We start from the raw sequence: 18,853 nt of genomic DNA, 5'->3' as shown, positions 1-18,853 counted from the left end.
GCCCTAAGTCAGGCAAGACCTCTGCTTCAGGGTCAGCCGGTGTTGATCCAGTCGGACAACATCACGGCAGTCGCCCACGTAAACAGAGAGGGCGGCACAAGAAGCAGGAGGGCAATGATGGAAGTGGCAAGGATTCTTCGCTGGGCGGAGAATCATGTGATAGCACTGTCAGCAGTGTTCATTCCGGGAGTGGACAACTGGGAAGCAGACTTCCTCAGCAGACACGATCTTCACCTGGGGGAGTGGGGACTTCACCCAGAAGTCTTCCACATGATTGTGAACCGTTGGGAAAAACCAAAGGTGGACATGATGGCGTCCCGCCTCAACAAAAAACTGGACAGATATTGCGCCAGGTCAAGGGACCCTCAGGCAATAGCTGTGGACGCTCTGGTAACACGTGGGTGTACCAGTCAGTATATGTGTTCCCTCCTCTTCCTCTCTCATACCAAAAGTACTGAGAATCATAAGGAGAGGAGTAAAGACTATACTCGTGGCTCCGGATTGGCCAAGAAGGACTTGGTACCCGGAAATTCAAGAGATGCTCACGGAAGACCCGTGGCCTCTACCTCTAAGAAAGGACCTGCTCCAGCAGGGACCATGTCTGTTCCAAGACTTACCGCGGCTGCGTTTGACGGCATGGCGGTTGAACGCCGAATCCTGAAGGAAAAAGGCATTCCGGATGAAGTCATCCCTACCCTGATCAAAGCCAGGAAGGATGTAACATACAACATTATCACCGTATTTGGCGTAAATATGTTGCGTGGTGCGAGGCCAGGAAGGCCCCTACAGAGGAATTTCAACTGGGTCGTTTCCTGCATTTCCTGCAAACAGGACTGTCTATGGGCCTCAAATTAGGGTCCATTAAGGTTCAAATTTCAGCCCTGTCAATATTCTTCCAAAAAAGAACTGGCTTCTGTTCCTGAAGTTCAGACGTTTGTCAAGGGAGTACTGCATATACAGCCTCCTTTTGTGCCTCCAGTGGCACCTTGGGATCTCAATGTAGTTTTGGGATTCCTAAAATCACATTGGTTTGAACCACTCACCACTGTGGACTTAAAATATCTCACATGGAAAGTGGTAATGCTGTTAGCCCTGGCTTCAGCCAGGCGTGTCTCAGAATTGGCGGCTTTATCCTATAAAAGCCCTTACCTAATTTTTCATACGGACAGGGCAGAATTGAGGACTCGTCCTCAATTTCTTCCTAAGGTGGTTTCAGCATTTCACTTAAACCAGCCTATTGTGGTGCCTGCGGCTACTAGGGACTTGGAGGATTCCAAGTTGCTGGACGTAGTCAGGGCCCTAAAAATATGTTTCCAGGACGGCTGGAGTCAGAAAATCTGATTCGCTGTTTATCCTGTATGCACCCAGCAAGCTGGGTGCTCCTGCTTCTAAGCAGACGATTGCTCGTTGGATTTGTAGTACAATTCAGCTTGCACATTCTGTGGCAGGCCTGCCACAGCCAAAATCTGTAAAAGCCCATTCCACACGGAAAGTGGGCTCATCTTGGGCGGCCTCGGCTTTACAACTTTGCCGAGCAGCTACTTGGTCAGGGGCAAACACGTTTGCTAAATTCTACAAATTTGATACCCTGGCTGAGGAGGACCTGGAGTTCTCTCATTCGGTGCTGCAGTCATCCGCACTCTCCCGCCCGTTTGGGAGCTTTGGTATAATCCCCATGGTCCTTTCGGAGTCCCCAGCATCCACTAGGACGTTAGAGAAAATAAGAATTTACTTACCGATAATTCTATTTCTCATAGTCCGTAGTGGATGCTGGGCGCCCATCCCAAGTGCGGATTGTCTGCATTACTTGTACATAGTTATTGTTACAAAAATCGGGTTATTGTTGTTGTGAGCCATCTTTTCAGAGGCTCCTTCTGTTATCATGCTGTTAACTGGGTTCAGATCACAAGTTGTACGGTGTGATTGGTGTGGCTGGTATGAGTCTTACCCGGGATTCAAAATCCTTCCTTATTGTGTACGCTCGTCCGGGCACAGTATCCTAACTGAGGCTTGGAGGAGGGTCATAGGGGGAGGAGCCAGTGCACACCAGCTAGTCCTAAAGCTTTTACTTTGTGCCCAGTCTCCTGCGGAGCCGCTATTCCCCATGGTCTTTTCGGAGTCCCCAGCATCCACTACGGACTATGAGAAATAGAATTATCAGTAAGTAAATTCTTATTTTTTTACTCGCTATTGCCTCTGCTAGGATGGTGTCAGACTTGGGTGCCTTGTCGTTCACCCTTTCTGAATTGTCACCATGACCAGGCAGTTGTTCGTACTCACCCTGGTTAATCTACCTAAGGTGTCCTCTTCATCTTAACCAAGAGATTGTGGTTCCAGCCTTTTCTCTTCTGTTCTGTCCTCCAATGAGCGGTCTTTGATAGCAGCAGGAGCTCGTACCACATCCAAATCCCATTCTACTGTCTGATGGACCACCTTCGGCAGTCCACCGAGGCACGTCCGCTGAACTGCAAGGTGGTTATGTGGTCCTCTGAACATTCATCAGGTTCTATGCCTTTGATACTTGCGCCTTCCAGGATGCTTCCTTTGGATTCCAGGTTCTTGTTCCCTCCCATGAGGAACTGCTTTAGGACATCCCTAATGTTGTTCCCGGTGGAATTCCAGTGTACCCCATTGCAGAAAAGGAGATTTATGGTAGACTTACCATGGTTAAATCTTTCTGCGAGGTACACTGGATTCCACAGGGTGCCCACCCTGACGCACTTGGCTGCTTTGGGTTTGTATGGCGTTAGCCGCTGGTCCCTTCTCCTGTTATGAGACCGTGGTTCTATGTGACTAACATCTACTGTCTCTTTACCTGCTACTGCATTGGACTGGTTAACAAAACTGAGCTCCAGTGCCTGAAGGTGGGGTTATACAGGAGGCAGTGCAATGCATCCTGGGAGCAGTCAAAACTTTAGCCTGTTGGTGACTCGGATCAAGATCCAACTTGACACCCAGATGTATTCCCTGCGGAATCCACTGTATTGTACCTCACAGGAAGACTTAACTATGCAAAGTCTACCCTAAGGGGGACATTTACTAAGCAGTGATAAGAGTGGAGAAGTTGCCCATAGCAACCAATCGGCACTGACATATCTATAATTTGCATACTAAGCTGCTGATTGGTTGATGGGGCAACTTCTACACTGGCTCACTTCTCCACTCTTATCACTGCTTAGTAAATGTCCCCTTGATCTCCTTGCCAGTGCAGTGCCCCCCCTCCCAATGAATAAAGTATTTAGAGGGTTTCAAATTGGGGAAATACAGCAGATTAAAGACTAATCCTCTCCTGTAAATGGCAGAAATATGGCCTATATGATGTTGGCTGTGTCGGATAGAAAAAGAGGCCTCTGAACTTGCAGATGGGAGTTGCAACAGGACAGCATCTCGCACCTACAGAGATCTCAGGGTGTCAGTACATCCTGCCCCTAGTGTCATATCAGCCATGCTGCACAAGCTGCATCTGACTGTACGTTCGGGCAGTCTGCGAACAGCCTGCACACTTGCTGCAGGGGCTGACATCACAGCTGGCCATGCAAATTCATATTCCCAGCTGGATGATCTGACGCATCGAGAGACTGTTTGCTAAGTGTGTACACTTGCCTGAATTGACCGCTGGTGGATCCACAAACATGTCTGTCTTGTGTGTACCGTGATGTAATGTCCTGTTACAAGTGCCTTGTACAATCCAGGCACTAATGTGTAACTTTCCACCTATATCTCCTTTAGACGTGCTGTTATTGCCCCCATGTGTGGCTGGATAGTGCTGTAGATCGGCCTCTGTTCTCTGTGCAGCCTTGTAATGTGCCTAGTGTTGGTCTACCCTCTGACAGCTGAGCAGTAACCTAACCCAGCGCTGCACTCCGCCTCCTAGTTATTCTCAGTTCTGACCTTTCTTGCACTGCAGAGTGCAGCAGGTCTGTCCTGCACACATAAAGGTCATAGAGATGGTCCGTCCTGTATACATAAAGGTCATAGAGATGGTCTGTCCTGCACACATAAAGGTCACTGTCGGGGTAATGTTTTGGCACGGACCTTGCTTTATATTATGTATTTAATAGTAATATGTCATGATGATCCAGTATTTTGCAACAAATCTAACTTTATTTTTTATTTTCCCCCTCGTAAGTGGGTAGGAGGCCGTTACTCTCTCTGGTCCGCCATCGGTCTCTCAATTGCCCTTCATATTGGTAAGAATAACATGACATTACCTCTTTGCTCTAAGACAGTGTTGACTAATCTAGAACTATTCACTAACATATGTGTTCTGTTTTTCTAAATGAGGAATTATGCTCGCCTGTCCTTAGGGCCCATTATGTGGTTAGGGACAGGGTGTCGCATCTGTTCACATTTTATTGGTAGCCACCAGTACTGGTTTTGCCTATTGAATGGACCACAAATTTACTTGGACCATCAAACCCCACACAGTATAGGAACCACTGATCTAAATGATTGAGAGAATATTTGCACAAGTTACATAACCTCTGCACTAGGTATTAATCCTGCAAGTCTTTTCTAGGCAGGGGTTATCAAATCTGATCCTCAAGACACCCCAACGGTCCTGGTTTTAGGTAGATCCCTGGCTCAGCGCAGATGGTTTAAATCCAGTTGACTGAGCTGCTAATTAAGTCACCTGTGGCCAAGCATGCCTAAACTTAAAACATGGACTGTTGGAGCCTTGAGGACCACATCTGAGAACCTCTGACCTAGGCGGCTGTGATACACGGATTACATTAGGCCGTTTCAGCAGGGTGTCATACCTTGCACAATTTTCAAATGTGCCCCCACTAAAACAGCCTGCTTATCCCTAACCGCAGGCTGCAGTTCAGCGCTGGTGAATAGGCGCTGTGCGCATGGCGTCTAGTCAGTGCGGGGAGAACTTGGGGCAGCGTTCCCCCCCCCCCCCCCCCCCCCCCAAAGAGTGAGTAAGGGGTGTATCACAAGGCCACACCCCTTTTCTTGAATGCACATGCAGACTAGCCCTGGTTTGCGGATGGCACCCTGCCCACTCTACAGTGAACACTAACTGCATTTACCCCCTTGTCATGTGTTCCAGGCTTTGACAACTTTGAGAAGCTTCTCGCAGGTGCTCATTGGATGGTGAGTAGCGTATCTAGTGTTTGGTTAATAATTAATCAAAGCTACATTATTATTTTTTCTTATAAGTGTGGTTGAATGACCGTAAATGTGTCATCTTCTAGGACAATCACTTCTGTACCGCTCCTCTGGAGAACAACATCCCGGTCATTCTGGCCATGCTGGGAGTCTGGTACATCAACTTCTACGGGTGCGAGACTCACGCCATGCTGCCATATGACCAGTACATGCACCGATTTGCCGCTTACTTCCAGCAGGTCGGTAGCACAGCTGACCAATCACCTGAAGAGCCCAGTCTCCATCCGTGGTACATCATACAGTAACAATACTTCTCTCCCTGGCAGGGAGACATGGAGTCCAATGGGAAATACGTCACAAAGTCTGGTGCGCGTGTGAATTACAACACTGGGCCTATTGTGTGGGGAGAGCCTGGAACTAATGGCCAGCACGCGTTCTATCAGCTCATACACCAAGGTAAACCCCTCTCCCCCTAATGCTTTACTTATTGGGGCAAGACCTCAATACGCCTATCACACAATTGTGCAGCTCGTGCCTGTTCCTGCTGGGCCTGTGCAGACCAATGTGCTAGAACTAGGAAAGCAACAGTGCCACCTAGTGACAGAGCGCAATATTGCACTAAATGTAAATGTTGCACTTTATAATTAGGAGGTTTACTACCCACCCGCACAGTAGGTAAGTGGTTTCTTTAGCGTCGCTGCATTTACTCTTCTGAAGGATTACAAATTCCTGTAGAGTTTTCAATTAACCTGACATCAGTCTGGCTATCTCAGTGTAGTATGGGTTTGGTAATTACTGCACTCACTTGGGGCTAAAGGTACAGCTATGCTGTATCTAGAAGGTGCCTGACCACCTTAATTATAGGGATGTCTGTGTGGAGGGAGGGGTTGATACAGCGCAGCAGTGGGGGTGCTGGGGGAGTACTGAAGTGCTGTGTGGAGTAGCAGCCTATTGAGTGACGAAGACAGTGGTCAGACTCTGTACATTTTCACATGACAGTCGCCTGCATAGAGGGTTTTTAATCGCCCTGTCGCATGATCACTGGGTGCCCAACGAGTTGGTGGTCCCACGTGCAGTGGCAGTCAGCTAAAACCCTACATTATAAAGTCTAGGCCCACAGTGCGTACGGTCCTCTGTCAGCAGAAGCTTCACTTCTTCTATTTACCTACCTCTTGACCAGACTTTATTCAGAGGTAGCCTGTGGCTTTCCTGCTGTTGAACTAAATCTCTCAGAATGCGTTGCCCGCTGGGATATGTTGTGACTTGTATCAGATTACCAGTATCCTCACCCGTCTGCCTACATTATCTCCTCTATAGGGACCCGCATAATCCCTTGTGACTTCCTCATCCCAATACAGACTCAGAATCTCATCCGGAACGGGCTGCATCACAAGGTGAGACACAATGGTCTGCAAGTAAACGTTGCTTACACAGAGCAGGAGCACAATGTGCTGCGGGCTGAGCGACTATCCGGGTGCATGCCGCCTAGTCACTAGGAGCCAGTCATATCGCAGAGACCCTCAGTGGTCTGATATCTGAGGTGCTTCTCAGGGGATGGATTGGGAGTCAGTGAGGACTCGTTGCAGGGGACTGGTCCACTTTATATTTGTGGCTGGAAACGGCCTTTTGTAAACCAGCGCTGTATTCCGCACCCTCTGATCATGTCTGTTCCTCCCACATCACAGAAGCAGCCATGCTTGGTTCAGCTCCTCACAGTAACATGATTGGGTGTGGTAGGAGAACATGGACTCGGTGGTTTATGTATCTGACAATGTGGCTGCTATATAGCTGTATGTGAAACACTTCATCCAGCGCCACCTATTTTGTCATCCATTCTATTATACAAACTTTGGAGTCTATGTACTAAGCCTTGGAGAGATAAAGTACCAACCAATCAGCTCCTGTTTTTCAAACACTGCCTGTAACATGGCAGCAAGGAGCTGATTGGCTGGTACTTTATCTATCTGCAAGGCTTAGTACATAGACCCCTTGGTGCAGTCTGAGACAGACCCTCCAGCAGTGCAGGAGATGCTCGGCTCCCCTCATTCTATACCGGCAGGAGAATGTCCTGACCATTGTTCCTTTTGTGTCAGATCCTCTTGGCCAACTTCCTGGCACAGACGGAGGCTCTCATGAAGGGCAAATCCACAGAAGAAGCCAAGGCAGAACTGCAGGCCTCTGGTCTGAGTGGAGAGGCGCTGGACAAGTTGCTGCCACACAAGGTAAGTGCCGATTGTAGCCCAGGACACCCCACTTGCTGGGATGGGAAAATATCTCCATGTTTACTAACCTAGGATAAAATGTCACCTCAGTGTAGAGGCCACATGGTGACAGCGCTTCACGTTGGCTTAATATCTAATGTGTAGTAAGTTGCTTGGCTAGAGGTGGCTGCGTGGCCTGATCGCTGGAGCCACCTACCCTCCACGTACAAGGTTACTCTAGGCTGCAGCCTCCAGAGATTATTACTGTAAGGCACAACTGCTTGTTGCAGACTGGGGGTACATGCAAGTCACGGGATAGGCCCAATGCTCCTCTTACCATGATAGGGGTCTTACACAGGTGGCATGTGCCCTACATGTAAAAGCGGAGCCACCCCGTTCATCTAGCAGAACTTGGTGACTACAGGAATATCCTTCCCCATAAACTCTGGTCATTCTGGGTCATAAGTAATTCTCCATGAAACTCTCGGGTGATGGGGAAGAGGCAGTGTTTCTAAGTAATGGAGGGGAGGCAATGGGTGATGGGGAAGAGGCAGTGTTTCCAAGTAATGGAGGGGAGGCAGTGGGTGATGGGGAAGAGGCAGTGTTTCCAAGTAATGGAGGGGAGGCAGTGGGTGATGGGGAGAGGCAGTGTTACCAAGTAATGGTGGGTGACACGGAGAGGCAGTGTTACCAAGTAATGGGGGAGAGGCAGTTGCCCACCCTGCTGTGTACTGCATTCATCCAACATTTCTCAAAATGGTCTGTGGGGGGGAGGGGATACCTCATTGCTGGCCTGGGCAGCAGTGGGCCCATTAGACCTCAGGGGCCCCGGAACAATGCACCTGCTGCACAAATGGTAGTTCCGCCTCTGAACGCTCATTTTTTTCCCCTGCCTTTCTTTAGGTCTTTGAAGGAAACCGACCAACTAATTCTATTGTGTTCACCAAACTCAATCCATTCATACTGGGATCTCTAATAGGTAAGTGTCTCTATGCTAGAGCCTCATATTCTATATCAGGGGTTGGCAATGTGCGGCACTCCAGCTGCCGGTGGAACTATACCTCCCAGCATGGTTTAACAGCAAAACTGTGGCAGGGCATGCTGGGATGTGTAGTGTCACACATTGCCTACACCTGTCTTCTATATAATCATGACTTTGTGTGTTACTGTTGTTGCGTAGAAATATTCAAAATGGAGTTTCCCCTCCCAAAATACTTGTGCACTTACATCTCTCTGAGGGCATTAAATGGGAGGATAGATGGGCAGACCATCCATCTTACATCCAGGTAAGTAACGCAGGTTACTCAGCCTCAGTGTACCTGTCCAGTCCTGATTAGTAATTACTTGCTGCTTAGACGTATGGTAATGCGACTGACGGCATAAAGTGTTCCTGTGTATATTAACCCTTTCTTATATAGCACAGCAAATTCTGTTGCGCTTTACAACTGGACACAGTGATAAGAGAAAACTGGGTAATAACGGTCAGAGGTAGGAAGGCCCTGCTCACACACTATGGTACGACCTGAAACAGCAGATGCTGGATGCCTGTGTGGTGTAAGGGTGTCCTACTAATCCTCCCTCAAGGCTTTCACATAAAGATCATTAGGACATTTAGGGGGTGATTCGGTGTCATGCGCAGCCATGTCTGTCTTATGTGAATGCCACTGCTGATTTCATTAATACAGAGACACGCCTCTTGCGGCATTGCAGTTCTGGTTTCAGATGCACTATGGCAGGTGCGATCTGTCAGACTGCGCACTCCTATGGGTTCAATTCAGCTGAACACAAAATGAATAGCGCTAGGAGGAAGGTTCCTTCTGTTATGCATTTCAGTTCTAGTAATTGGGACACAGATGCACACTGCAAACATCAGGCAGCTGCATGCAAAACTGAATCAGGCCCTTAAACTCCTACTGACCAATAGGAAAAATGGATAGTGAGTGGACCTTTACCTCAGATCTTTCCTCTAGAGCAGGCCTGGCCAACCTGTGGCGCTCCAGATGTTGTGAAACTACACATCCCAGCATGCCCTGCCACAGTTTTAGCATTCCTTAATAGCAAAACTGTGGCAAAGCATGATGGGACTTGTAGTTTTACAACAGCTGGAGAGCCACAGGTTGGCCAGGCCTGCTCTAGATATTACCACAACCTTTTATTGACACATGATCCATTTTCTGTTAAAACCAAGCTAAGTTTCCCTTGTATTCTGAATGTTGCTGGTTCGTCTGACTTGCGTTCCGTTCTCTCCTCCACCAGCCATGTATGAACACAAGATCTTCGTCCAAGGTGTTGTGTGGGACATCAACAGTTACGACCAGTGGGGGTGAGTGAAACCTCTCTACTGTCCCCTGTGTAATGCCTAGCAGCTCCCCAGCCCTAGTGTCCCGCTCGTGTCCTTCACCTCCTGCCACTGCTGCTTCCACTACTTTGCTTCTTAAATCCGCAGGTAACCTCTGACCCTCCCGCTATCTCACCTCTGGCCCATAAGCCGCCGTGGGCAGGACTGGAGTTATGGAGATGCCAGGCGGCGATGCTTACATGTAGTAATTGCACAGATGGTGGCGTGTTCCTCTCAGACATCCTGATGACCTCCTGTATACCATCCAGTAATAGTAGAACATGTCTCTGTGATGGTTGGGTCGGTGATCTTGCATCATGGTCTGACCATGCCTCAATACTGATCAGCTGGGAATACACTGAGCGATGTGATTGTCCCATCTGCAGGATCAGACGATATATCTATCAATCCAGTGCAGTGTGTATGCCGACATGCGGGTTCCTGCGGTCACTAGCGACCTTGTCTGGTTTATTGTGCTGCACGTCAAACCTGAATATCGCTAGCGTCCTATGGTATGCTAATGAAGGACGGAACATGATCCTTCAGTAATGTCGCCCCAGTGTGTACGGGTAATCTGGACTGACGGGGATTTGTGCTGATATCTGAATGACTTTCCCCGTCGCTCCAGTGTGTACCCGGCGTCACTGTGTGGCTTTTACATTGGTGCAGCTCTAGTAACGCTATTCCTTACAGACACTTACTCAGGTAACATCATTGTTACTCCAATTACTGGGGAAGCAGCGTTATCCCGTGTACAGGAAGTGATGGTATAAAGTGTCACCATGTGTATTGGGAAGTAATAAGGGTTCTGCCCTGATGAATGGCTGAGCAGTACAGCTTCCAGCCTGTGATGAACTACAAGTCTCAGCCATCCCAACTTCATTGTGTTCCGGTGTCTCTGCAGGGTTGAACTTGGGAAGCAGTTGGCCAAGAAGATTGAGCCCGAGCTGGAGTCTGATGCCCCGGTCACCTCTCACGATGGCTCCACCAACGGCCTCATTAACTTCATCAAGAAGAACAGATCCTGAACTTGGGGCCAGAAGAGCTTCCAAAGGTCGCACTTGTGATGCCGCTCTGCTTTCAGCAAGAAGCACTTTCCTGACTGTAGTCTGTTTTGTATTTGTCTCCTTTATGTCTGATGTTGCAGTGTTCCAGGCGGGAAGTCGGGGAGAGCTCCATGAGTGAGCAGGTCCCCCCAACACTCCCTTGTAGTCCACAGATTCCTAGGTATGGCTTCAATATTGCACTGTCCTGTGAAAACATCGGTTTACACAATAAAAGTCACAAACATCTGTAGTGTCCTGTTTGGAATGAGTTTACGGTAATGATGAAGGAACCTGATTAATACACTAATCCTCCTCTAAATGCTGCTTCCAACGGCCACAGCCACAAATGCCAGAGACTAGCTACAACCACTACATTACACAGGACCATTATTTCTTATTCAGCTTTAAGACTTTGGACTTTTTTCCTTTCATCTAACCTACAAAAATAGTTGCTGGTTACTGTTAGAGAGATCGTTGCAGGACTTGGTGTTGCGTCTATTGCACAGATGTCCTTTGGCGGAGGAGAGGAGTTGGTGAGGAAGCCGATGTCTTCAATATCCTATCCCTTTAGGGCACTGTGTGTGGGGGGAGAGGTTACCAATGTGTTGTTGTAACAAACTTTGATTTGAAGATATCATCTAAGGTTTCGAAAACACAAGCTGACATGTATGAATTGTGCCCAATGGTCCAAATTCAGACCTGATCACTCGCTAGGGGTTTTTTGCACTGTTGTGAGCAGATAGTCGCCGCCTATAGGAGAGTGTGTTTTCGCTTTGCAACTGTGCTATCGCATGTGCAGCCGGCCGTCACAGATTTTGTGCAGTTTCTGAGTTGCTCAGAACTTAGCCGCTGCGATCACTTCAGCCTGTCCGGTCCCAGAATTGACGTCAGACACCCTCCCTGCAAATGCTTGGACACGCCTGCGTTTTTCTGACCACTCCCAGAAGAGTCAGTTGCCACCCACAAATGCCTTCTTCCTGTCAATCTTCTTGCCATCGGCTGTGCGACTGGATTCTTCATACAATCCATCGCTCAGCAATGCTCCGCTTTGTACCAGTGTGATGCGCATTGCGGCACATGCGCAGTTCTGACCTGAGCGCAGCAAAAAACCTAGTGTGCGATCAGGTCTGAATAACCCCCAATATACATGACCATACATACTGTCTGCACAATAAGGGGGTTATTCAACTACAGTGGGTAACTAGCAATTTGGCATACGGGTGATTTGTGTCCGTCTGCACATGTGCCATGATCACATATACATACATTATATAGCTGCAGCATGTCACCCTATATATACATCATAGCAGAAGCATGTTACATTAATAGATAGATCTCTCTATATCTAGCTCCTTAATTCGTCATACAGATTTCGTTTTGGATTTCAGCTGTGGTTTCTCTAACATCCTAGTGGATGCTGGGGACTCCGTAAGGACCATGGGGATAGCGGGCTCTGCAGGAGACTGGGCAGTCTAAAAGATTTAGTACTATCTGGTGTGCACTGGCTCCTCCCTCTATGCCCCTCCTCCAGACCTCAGTTAGAATCTGTGCCTGGCCAGAGCTGGGTGCTCCTAGTGGGCTCTCCTGAGCTTGCTAGAAAAGAAAGTATTTTGTTAGGTTTTTTATTTTCAGAGAGCTTCTGCTGGCAACAGACTCTCTGCTACGAGGGACTGAGGGGAGAGAAGCAAACCTACTCACGGCAGCTAGGTAGCGCTTCTTAGGCTACTGGACACCATTAGCTCCAGAGGGATCGAACACGGGTACCTAACCTTGATCGTCTGTTCCCGGAGCCGCGCCACCGTCCCCCTCGCAGAGCCAGAAGAACAGAAGCAGCAGAAGCATGAAGACATCGAAATCGGCGGCTGAAGACTTCGGCCTTCACTTAAGGTAGCGCACAGCACTGCAGCTGTGCGCCATTGCTCCCACAGCACACCACACACTCCGGTCACACTAGGGTGCAGGGGGGGCGCCCTGTGCAGCAATTAAGATACCTTTTTGGCAAAATTATACATGTACAGTCGGGCACTTTTATTTATTTTATTTATATATATATATATATATATATATATATATATATATATATATACACACACACACGAGCCCCCGCCATTATTTATATACAGAAACGGGACAGAAGCCCGCCGCTGAGGGGGCAGGGCCTTCTTCCTCAGCACTCACCAGTGCCATTTTCTCTCCACAGATCTGCTGAGAGAAGCTCCCCAGGCTCTCCCCTGCAATAGAAGAGGGTAAAAAGAGAGAGAGAGAGAGGGGGGGGGGGGAAGGGATATAAATTTGGTGCAAAAACAATATATACAGCAGCCACTGGGTTAACACTAAGTTACTGTGTGATTCCTGGGTCATATAGCGCTGGGGTGTGTGCTGGCATACTCTCTCTCCAAAGGGCCTTGTGGGGGAACTGTCTTCAAATAGAGCATCCCCTGTGTGTGTGGTGTGTCGACATGTCTGAGGTAAAAGGCTCCCCTAAGGAGGAGATAGGGCAAATATGTGTGAGAGGGTGTCTCCGTCGACAACACTGACACCTGTTTGGATATGTGTAAGTGCTGAGGTAAATTTATTGCACAAAAGATTAGAGAACAGACAGGAAATCTACCCATGTCTGTCCCTATGTCACAGAGACCTTCAGAGTCTCACAATGATCACTATCCAAAATAATAAACACTGATATCGACACAGAGTTTGGCTCCAGTGTCGACTACGATAATGCAAAGTTACAGCCAAAATGGCTGAAAGGTATTCAATATATGATTATTGTAATAAAAGGATTTGCATATCACTGATGACTCATTTGTCCCTGACACAAGGGTACACATGTTAAGGGGAAGAAAGCTGAGGTAAATTTCCCTCCTCTCATGAGGAAAAAGAGCGGGAAACTCCAGACAAGAGACTGCAGCTTCCCACAAGGAATTCTCAGGCAGTATCCTTTCCCCACTAGGGCCAGGATGTGATGGGAATCTTCCCCTAGGGTGACCCGTTTCCCCAGAAGGTAGCACTAGCTATTCTCAGGGATCCTGCAGATAGCGTGCACATTCTAGTATACTACTCAGACTGGCGATTGTGTCGGCATGGGTTTATATCGCTGTTGCAGCGTGCACAGGTACCTTATCAGCAGAGATTGAGACCCTAGTATGTATGTATGTATGTGTGTATGTGTGTGTATATATATCTATATATATATCTATATATCTATCTATATATATATATATATATCTATCTTGCCCAAAGAGACATGAGTATACTGGGTCCTAGAGTCAAAGCTATGTCGATTTCTGCTTGACGTGTCCTGTAGAATATGCAATGGACAGATGATGCCGACTTAAGAGGCATTTGGAAGGCTGAGGATTGTGTGGAGAAGGGTTCTCGGACCTGGTCTCCACAGCTATAGCTGGTAATGCTGATATTTTGCCTTATATTCCTGCACAGCCTACGAAAGCATGACATTATCAAATGCAGCCTTTCGAATAAAGAAACCAGAAAGTCCGAGGTGTGTCCTTTCTTGCCAGGGGCAGAGGAAAGAAGCTGCACAACACGGCTAGTTCCCAGGTACAGAAGTCCTCCCCGGCCTCTACAAAAATCCACCGCATGTCGCTGGGGCTCCACAGGCGGAGCTAGGCCCGGTGGGGGCATGCCTTTGTAAGTTCAGCCACAAGTGGGTTCACTCCCTGTTAGATCCCTGGGCAATAGATATTGTGTCTCAGGGATACAAGCTGGACTTTGAGAAGATGCCACCTCACCGACGGCCCTGCTGGCTTCCCCCCACGAGAGGGAAACAGTGTTAACTGCAATTCATAAATTGTATCTTCAACAGGTGGTGGTCAAGGTTCCCCTCCTTCAACAAGGAGGGGGTTATTATTCGACCATGTTGTAGTCCTGAAACCAGACGGTTCGGTCGGACTCATATTGAATTTAAAATCCCTGAACATATACCTGAAAGGGTTCAAGTTGGAATCGCTAAGAGCGGTGATTACAAGCCTGAAAGGGGGAGATTTTATGGTGACTGGGACATAAAGGATGCATTCCTTCATGTCCCCATTTATCCACCTCATCAGGCGTACCTCAGAATTGCGGTACGGGATGGTCATTACCAATTTCAAACGTTGCCGTTTGGTCTCTCCACGGCCTTGAGAATATTCACCAAGGTAATGGCGGAAATTATGGTGCTCCTGCGGAAGCAAGGTGTCCCTATTATCACGTACTTGGACGATCTCCTCATAAAAGCGAGATCAAGAGAGCAGTTGCTGAACAGCGTATCACTTTCTCTGGAAGTGAAACGGCAACACGGCTGGATTCTATATATTCCAAAGTCGCAGTTGGTTCTTACAGCTCATTTGCCTCTCCTAGGCTTGATCCTAGACACAGACCAGAAAAATGTTTATCTCCCGATAGAGAGAGCTCAGGAGCTCGTGACACTGGTCAGGAATCTATTACAACTAAAACAGGTGTCAGTGCATCACTGCACTCGAGTCCTGGGAAGGAGGGTGGCATTATACGAGGCCATTCCCTTCGGCAGGTTCCATAACTTCCAATGGGACTTACTGTACAAGTGGTCCGGATCACATCTTCGGATGCATCGGTTAATCACCCTATCCCCCAGAGCAAGGGTGTCTCTCCTGTGGTGACTGCAGAGTGCTCACCTTCTCGAAGGTCGCAGATTCGGCATTCAGGACTGGGTCCTGGTGACCACGGATGCAAGCCTCCAAGGGTGGGGGGCAGTCACACAGGGAAGAAATTTCCAAGGGTTGTGGTCAAGGCAGGAGACTTGCCTTCACATCAATATCCTGGAACTAAGGGCCATATACAACACCCTAAGTCAAGCGGAGACCCTGCTTCGCGACCAACTGGTTCTGATCCAGTCAGACAATATCACCGCAGTGGCTCATGTAAACCGCCAAGGCGGCACAAGGAGCAGGGTGGCGATGGTAGAAGCCACCAGAGTTCTTCGCTGGGCGGAGAATCACGTAAGCACACTGTCTGCAGTGTTCATTCCAGGAGTGGACAACTGGGAAGCAGACTTCCTCAGCAGGCACGACCTCCACCCGGGAGAGTGGGGACTTCACCAAGAAGTCTTCACGCAGATTGCAAATCGACGGGAACTGCCACAGGTGGACATGATGGCGTCCCGCCTCGACAAAAAGCTAAAATGGTATTGCGCCAGGTCAAGGGACCCTCAGGCGATAACTGTGGACGCACTAGTAACACCGTGGGTGTTCCAGTCGGTCTATGTGTTTCCTTCTCTTCCTCTCATACCAAAGGTGCTGAGAATTGTAAGAAAAAGAGGAGTGAGAACAATACTCATTGTTCCGGATTGGCCATGAAGGACTTGGTACCCGGAACTGCAAGAAATGCTCACAGAGGACCCATGGCCTCTGCCTCTCAGACAGGACCTGTTGCAACAAGGGCCCTGTCTATTCCAAGACTTACCACGGCTGCGTTTGATGGCATGGCGGTTGAACACCGGATCCTAGCGGAAAAAGGCATTCCGGATGCAGTTATTCCTACGCTGATAATGCTTTGCTGTCACGTCCTTCCTAGCCTTTATCACCGTATATGGCGAAAATATGTTGCTTGGTGTGAGGCCAGGAAGGCCCCTACAGAGGAATTCCAGCTGGGTCGATTCCTGCACTTCCTACAGTCAGGAGTGACTATGGGCCTAAAATTAGGGTCCATACAGGTCCAGATTTCGGCCCTATCCATTTTCTTTCACAGAGAACTGGCTTTACTGCCTGAGGTTCAGACGTTTGTTAAGGGAGTGCTGCATATTCAGCGCCCTTTTGTGCCACCAGTGGCACTTTGGGATCTTAACGTGGTGTTGGGTTTCCTGAAATCCCACTGGTTTGAGCCATTTAAGACTGTGGAGCTAAAGTATCTCACGTGGAAAGTGGTCATGCTGTTGGCCTTAGCTCCGGCTAGGCGTGTGTCAGAATTGGCGGCTTTGTCATGTAAAAGCCCCTATCTGGTTTTCCAGATGGACAGGGCAGAATTGCGGACTCGTCCGCAATTTCTGAAAAAGGTGGTGTCATCTTTTCATTTGAACCAACCTATTGTGGTGCCTGCGGCTACTTGTTACTTGGAAGATTCCAAGTTGCTTGACGTAGTCCGGGCTTTGAAGAATTATGTAACCAAAACGGCTGGGGTCAGGAGGACTGACTCGCTGTTTATCCTGTATGCATCCAACAAAGTGGGTGCTCCTGCTTCAAAGCAAGCTATTGCTCGCTGGATCTGTAACACGATTCAGCAGGCTCATTCTGCGGCTGGATTGCCGCATCCAAAATCAGTGAAAGCCCATTACACAAGGAAGGTGGGCTCTTCTTGGGCGGCTGCCCGAGAGGTCTCGGCTTTACAGCTTTGCCGAGCTGCTACTTGGTCGGGTTCAAACACTTTTTAAATTTTGCACGGCTCCATTTGGGTCTGAATTAGGCCCATAGTTAGAGACTTTTTTGTTCCTAGAGTATTACTAACTTCAATAACACTAATTTTCCAATCGGTTTTGTTCACCTCACAATATTTTCATCCACTTTAGGCCAAAGGCTGCAGTGAGCTGATTGTGCAGCGGCTCTGTTGCTTAGTAACCAAACACTGCAATTTATAGCACATCTAAGAAATATTGCCACACAGCAGTGACAAAAATGAAAAGTGGAGCACGGTAGAATTGTCCTTGGGCCGTCTCTCCCACCCTTATGTTGGTTATTAAAGACCTGCACAGTTTAACAAACCAAGCACTTCAACTTTTGTTGCTGAAATGCTTGGTTTATTTGCTTATGTTGTGGATACAGTGGGGTACAGCCAGGGTTCGGTTCCATTACTTGCCTAAATCCATCTGGATTTTGAATGTCAAGATTTTGCTTCCGGGTTTTTGACTAGTCGGCACACTGAATTCCGGTATATCAACAACCTGCTGATAAGGCATATGCACAGTATGTTTTGTAGTTTTTTTTTTTCTTTCTTTCTTTCTTTCTTTCTATACTGCATATGCCATTGATTTGAAGTCCTACCCGTGCAGAACTGTGCAAGGAAAGTTTGGACAACATTGAGACATCTAAGTGTACATAACGCCATTCTGAGATGGTGTTATGATATTATTTTATTCTTTCCCCAAACTGCAAAAAAAAGTGACAACCCCTTTTCCATGCAGAAATGCTGGGAAGAGGTTTTATCACTGCCTGATAAATAGGCTCCTATCAACGCAGACTAGGCCTACACCTTGATGTGTGCCAGGCAGACCATCCAAACATGCACAAAGCCAGCTCTATACCCGCTGGAGCCTGTAGATTAGGCATTCCCAACCGCGGTCCTCAAGGCACACCAACAGTGCAGGTTTTAGTGATATCCAGGCTTCAGCCCAGGTGGTTAAATCAAAATAACTGAGGTACTAATTAAGTCACCTGTGTTCAAGCCTGGATATCACTAAAACCGGGACTGTTAGTGTGCCTTGAGGACCGCGGTTGGGAAACACTGCTGTAGATGCTCAGTTTCTGGCAGTTGGGCTGCGTACAGAACATTAAATGAATACAACAATCAGTATAAATGTTCCTGTGACACCTAGACCCAGGCTGATGCCACCAGTAAACTTAGGAAGCCTTTTACATGGATAACATTTTATGTTGGATAGCTTTGGTCCCAGGTGGCTATGGTAATTATGGCACGGAGACCCTTGGTACCATTGATGGATAACCTCAATGGTGTAAAACCACCTGTAAGGGGACCATCAATGGTTTTACCTAGCAATGGTCACCTCTGCAATAGTATTAAATTAGCTGTGTGCCAATCAGAGCCCAAGGGTGGGGCTTTATGGTTGTATAGGGTGGAGCGAAGCTCTGTGTCCTTATACTTGGGGAAGACAAAAACATTCGGTAGCTGTGCCATCAATGGCAAAAGTGTTCACCATTGGTCATACACCATTGATGATTTCAAATCATTGATTGTTGATGGCCATCCCTAGGCTGAGCCTCCCTGCTGTTTATAGTGTCCTTGCCCTGCATAGAGGCTGACCCAGCCCGTGTTCCTGCCCTCACTGCTGTATCTCTTGAATTCCACCCTGTATTCTTACCCATCAGCAGTAACTTACTATACCTCAGCACCCGCCAGCTCTGCCTCCCAGATTCCAGCCTGCGTTGTTGCTTGTCAGTAGTAACTTA

The 18,853-nt window shown here is 48.1% G+C and overlaps 1 protein-coding gene across 1 annotated transcript in view; it reads left to right on the top strand.

The window, feature by feature from the left end:
* Positions 1-10,946, top strand: part of LOC134969796 (glucose-6-phosphate isomerase-like) — a 37,324-nt gene extending 26,378 nt beyond the window's left edge. The window contains exons 10-18 of the mRNA XM_063945974.1: positions 4,130-4,190; positions 5,057-5,100; positions 5,202-5,354; positions 5,442-5,571; positions 6,433-6,509; positions 7,209-7,337; positions 8,220-8,295; positions 9,573-9,639; positions 10,559-10,946. Of these exons, the coding sequence (XP_063802044.1) occupies positions 4,130-4,190; positions 5,057-5,100; positions 5,202-5,354; positions 5,442-5,571; positions 6,433-6,509; positions 7,209-7,337; positions 8,220-8,295; positions 9,573-9,639; positions 10,559-10,682 (861 nt within the window). The 3' untranslated portion in view covers positions 10,683-10,946. The remainder of the gene's footprint in view (positions 1-4,129; positions 4,191-5,056; positions 5,101-5,201; positions 5,355-5,441; positions 5,572-6,432; positions 6,510-7,208; positions 7,338-8,219; positions 8,296-9,572; positions 9,640-10,558) is intronic.
* The last annotated feature ends 7,907 nt before the right edge of the window (positions 10,947-18,853 follow it).

Source organism: Pseudophryne corroboree, chromosome 11, assembly GCF_028390025.1.
Source record: "Pseudophryne corroboree isolate aPseCor3 chromosome 11, aPseCor3.hap2, whole genome shotgun sequence".
NCBI lineage: Eukaryota > Metazoa > Chordata > Amphibia > Anura > Myobatrachidae > Pseudophryne > Pseudophryne corroboree.
Note: the sequence above shows the minus strand (reverse complement) of the source record. Positions and strands in the feature narration are given on the sequence as shown.